This window comes from Olea europaea, chromosome 11 (genome assembly GCF_002742605.1).
Source record: "Olea europaea var. sylvestris chromosome 11, O_europaea_v1, whole genome shotgun sequence".
Taxonomy (NCBI): Eukaryota; Viridiplantae; Streptophyta; class Magnoliopsida; order Lamiales; family Oleaceae; genus Olea; species Olea europaea.
Window position 1 is genome coordinate 28,210,808 of NC_036247.1, and position 4,594 is coordinate 28,215,401.

The 4,594-nt window shown below is 33.2% G+C and overlaps 1 protein-coding gene across 1 annotated transcript in view; it reads left to right on the forward strand.

The window, feature by feature from the left end:
• Window positions 1-1,637: 1,637 nt before the first annotated feature.
• The window catches only part of LOC111403948 (transcription factor ILR3-like), a 3,886-nt gene continuing 929 nt past the window's right edge, over window positions 1,638-4,594 (forward strand). Inside the window, exons 1-4 of the mRNA XM_023032637.1 lie at window positions 1,638-2,000; window positions 3,424-3,640; window positions 3,990-4,052; window positions 4,470-4,547. Coding sequence (XP_022888405.1) covers window positions 3,624-3,640; window positions 3,990-4,052; window positions 4,470-4,547 — 158 coding nt within the window. The 5' untranslated portion in view covers window positions 1,638-2,000; window positions 3,424-3,623. The remainder of the gene's footprint in view (window positions 2,001-3,423; window positions 3,641-3,989; window positions 4,053-4,469; window positions 4,548-4,594) is intronic.

A 4,594-nucleotide genomic window follows, 5' to 3' on the forward strand; every position in this document is an offset into this window, starting at 1 on the left:
CGACGCCCAAGGTGGCCGAAGGGTGGAGTTTTGGTGGTAGAGGAGGAGAGGAGGAAAAGGGAGAAGAGAGAAGAAAGAGATGATTGTTTTAATTTTTATAATTTATTGGACTGATTTATATTTTTTCAAAACGTTTGGGAGTATGATTGCAATTTGTGCTTTATTTTTCTTTTCTTTTTTGGTTTTTTATTTTAAATAAGAGGGTATAATAGTCATTTTACATTCAAAAATGGGGAAAATGATGTTTTGCGCAACCAAAAGTTAAAATTAAGGCAAAAATGTCAAAAAATGAAAAGTAGAAACGTTTTCCACAATCAACATGAAAGGTATGGACGTTTTGTGCCAATTACTCCATCATTTAACTAATTGAATTCTATGAGATCTAATATTATATTTGCACTAGCTCAGTTGTAGAGCAGTTGGTGATTGAAACGAACCCTAACTGATTTATATTTTTTCAAAACGTTTGGGAGTATGATTGCAATTTGTGCTTTATTTTTCTTTTCTTTTTTGGTTTTTTGTTTTAAATAAGAGGGTATAATAGTCATTTTACGTTCAAAAATGGGGAAAATGATGTTTTGCGCAACCAAAAGTTGAAATAAGGGCAAAAATGTCAAAAATGAAAGGTATGAACGTTTTCCACAATCAACATGAAAGGTATGGACGTTTTGTGCAAATTACTCTATCATTTAACTAATTCAATACTATGAGATCTAATATTGTATTTGCACTAGCTCAGTTGTAGAGCAGTTGGTGATTGAAACGAACCCTAACTGATTTATATTTTTTCAAAACGTTTGAGAGTATGATTGCAATTTGTGCTTTATTTTTCTTTTCTTTTTTGGTTTTTTGTTTTAAATAAGAGGGTATAATAGTCATTTTACGTTCAAAAATGGGGAAAATGATGTTTTGCGCAACCAAAAGTTGAAATAAGGGCAAAAATGTCAAAAATGAAAGGTATGAACGTTTTCCACAATCAACATGAAAAGTATGGACGTTTTGTGCCAATTACTCACTCATTTAACTAATTGAATACTATGAGATCTAATATTGTATTTGCACTAGCTCAGTTGTAGAGCAGTTGGTGATTGAAACGAACCCTAACTGATTTATATTTTTTCAAAACGTTTGAGAGTATGATTGCAATTTGTGCTTTATTTTTCTTTTCTTTTTTGGTTTTTTGTTTTAAATAAGAGGGTATAATAGTCATTTTACGTTCAAAAATGGGGAAAATGATATTTTGTGCAACCAAAAGTTGAAATAAGGGCAAAAATGTCAAAAAATGAAAAGTATGAACGTTTTCCACAATCAACATGAAAGGTATGAACGTTTTGTGCCAATTATTCCATCATTTAACTAATTGAATTCTATGATATCTAATATTGTATTTGCACTAGCTCAGTTGTAGAGCAGTTGGTGATTGATCATTCGTCGTATATTTGAATCATATTGGGGGATATTTGATTCATTATGAATGAAAAATTGAGATGATTAATTTCGTACTTTCTTTGATAAGAAAATTAATTAGGTACTCAAGTGCATATCTCTGAAAAAATGGAGGACTCCAAATGTTATGTTTCTAAGCCCCAGTTGCTGAAAAGGACCACATTGACAAGTTGATAAAACTCAAAATGGCAACCCAGGTGGCAATGGCATAGGCGTTTCGCTGTTCATGATCGCGTCTCTGTGTGAATATAATGCTCAATTTGCATCATTTCCTCCAATTCTTTTAATTTTTCCTCTCAGACTCGAGTCTCCGATTCCCTTTTTGCCTTTCCAAACCCTGTGAAATAGATTTGCAAAGTTCCTTTCTTTACTTGTGTTGACTTCAGCAAATTCCATTTTTCAGCGGCTGATTGGAAAATGGTTTCCCCGGAAAACACGAATTGGCTGTATGATTATGTAGTGTAGGATGTCTCTGTTCCTGAAGGGAATTTCTCTGCTCAAGATTCTGGATTTTCGTGGTCTGTGCAACCCTTGAATGGTTCATCCATTGTCAGGTAATATCTGAGAATTTCTTCATTTCGATTTTGCGCCCCTTTATTTTGATACTACTTGTAATTAATAAAGCTTTGGACTTTTCGGCTAGTGATCTTAAAAAAATAATAATAATAATCACGGTACTTTTTTGTTTTAGTAATTTTTAGTGGTGCTTACAATCATTTGGCAGTTGGTGATGAAATGTTAGCTGTTTTAGGATTTTAAGGGACTCGTGCGTTTTTCCTCCATGTTTCCTTAATTTCATATTTTTTTGGTTTGTGTAATCTGTTTCACTTCCCCCCAATTTCCCCATTTTATCTAGTCCTTTTTGTAGCCACGAATTTTAAGTTGGGAGTTGATTAGTTGGAAATGCTCTTCTAAGCTAATAATTAAAAGTAAATAATTCTCTAGTAGCAGTTGAAGTCTTTTACTGTTTAATGCATTTATGAATCTAAATTTTATGTATGATACTGCAAATATTTTCTATGTCTGGGGCTGTATTTAGATTACGTCATTCATTTGATGTGGGAGAATGGAGGAAGTTGTTTTCGATGTCATATATTAGTATTGAAGGATTTCCGTGTAATGTAATTTTGGGTAGTTATCCTCATGAAGATGCTGTTATTACCATTGCATTTACGAGTACACAAAGCTTTAGATGCTGAATTTATGGTATGTTATGGGTTGTTATTTAGGTTCCAGATCAAAATGATATGTGCTCATCATAAATCAGAAAAAGAGGAGAATCGGTTTGCTTTAGATCAGATTTTGTATGTTCTAATTTAAATGATTTTTATTTTTATTTTTTATTTTTTATTTTTTCCCTTTCAGGTAGTCCATGTACCCTATATCTTTGATAGTTGATTTGTTGAAGCTTCTTTTCAAATTTTTATTAGACCTAAACAATACTACAATAGCTGCCTTTTTTTAAAATCTTGTAATCTTATATCATAATGAAGGAGATTATGCTTCTTAATAAAATTAAAGGCATTTTCTTAGTTTATTGTCTTGTGAAAAGTGTAGTCATTCTACTCACATTGGAAAAGTTTTGGTCATTAACTTTTATTGGCAGACGCTTCTTTTCTACTATGCGGATTTGGTTATAGTTTGGGCTAATTATTGTTTAGAAACTATTAATCTTCCATTTGATGGTGCACTGAGATTGAGGTGCTATATGGTATATTTTTTGGTCATGATTTAGTCTTTCCTGTTTGAAGATAGGTTATTATGAAGTTCCACTGATGAGGGTTTCTAAGTCATTTTAGATGAATGAATAATGGGTCTTCCTAATTAATAAATTGCGCTAACCACTCAGGCAACAGCTTTCATTGTGGATGAATAATGATCTGCATGTTGGACAATTCAAGTTATGTTATTCATGAATGTGTTGCTATAATAAGTTGTTAATTCATACTGACAAATGCATGTTAATGATTTTGTTAGGTTAAAATTCAACCGTATTATCGCTATAGTCCTTTGCCGAAATATAACCAACTGTGGATATTCTTGGTGTTTGCTCAAAGGTCAATGATGTTGATTGGAAAGGTCTGGAGATAATTTTCTTACCAATTATTTTAGTGCTTCTGGATGGAATAGTTTGTAAAATTTGTGGGTCTGATGGAAAGAGGACGGTGTTCTGGTATATGTGTTTGAAGTCAGTGTAAGTGTAGATTCTTTTATTTGCTAAAATAGGAATCTTCAAGAACCTTAGCACTTGCATCTTATATGCTGTAATCCTCTTTTCAAAAATTTTGTAAACAAATAGCACACCCCTCCACTAAAACAGGCTGGAATGCCTGTACTGTATGCCTGATCTATAGAGAGTGGGTGCTCTATTCAGCAATACAGGATGTCCCTGCATAACTTCCTGAAGTATTTTTCCAATTTTGAAAGAGTTCATATATTCATTGTGTTTACAACTGCTCCTCTCCATTCATTTCTTTCTCATTAACTTAATATTTTGTCAATTCATCACTTTTCTTATCCTTTCCTTTTCTGTGATCTTACAGCGTTGAAAATGATTGCTCATTTGGGGATTCAGATGTCCAGAAGGAACTTGGCTCAAAGAAGCGGTAAAGAACTACTACACATTTTGTATTGGTCCAAAGTTTTGGTAAAATGGTGAATTGCGTTCATTAGAACCAAATATTCCCCAAATTTAGGAACAGTTATGTTTAATCTGCATTTTTTTTTTTTTTTGTGGGATAGTGGGTGGTGGTGGTGAGGGGGACCTGCCTCAATCTTGTTTCAAATTTCACCGTTTACAAATTACATGATAAACTTAATGTGTAACTAAGAGTTTGCTCTTATGAACTGAACATTGCTAATGCAGATTCTGACATTTCATAAAATGGAACTGTTATTTGTGTGAAAAAAATTAAACGACGCCATGGATATGGGGTTACTTTTGTTTAAATCAATATGTCCAGTTTATAAAATCCTTGTTCTAGCAAACAATGTTTCATCTCACCTTGTTATGTTCTTCACAGGGCTAGAGCTGAATCTTGTGCTCCATCAAATTCCAAAGCAAGAAGGGAGAAGCTACGAAGGGATAAGATGAATGACAGGTGTGACCACGTTCTCTGTTCTTGCTCTGTGCACTCCCGCCCCCATT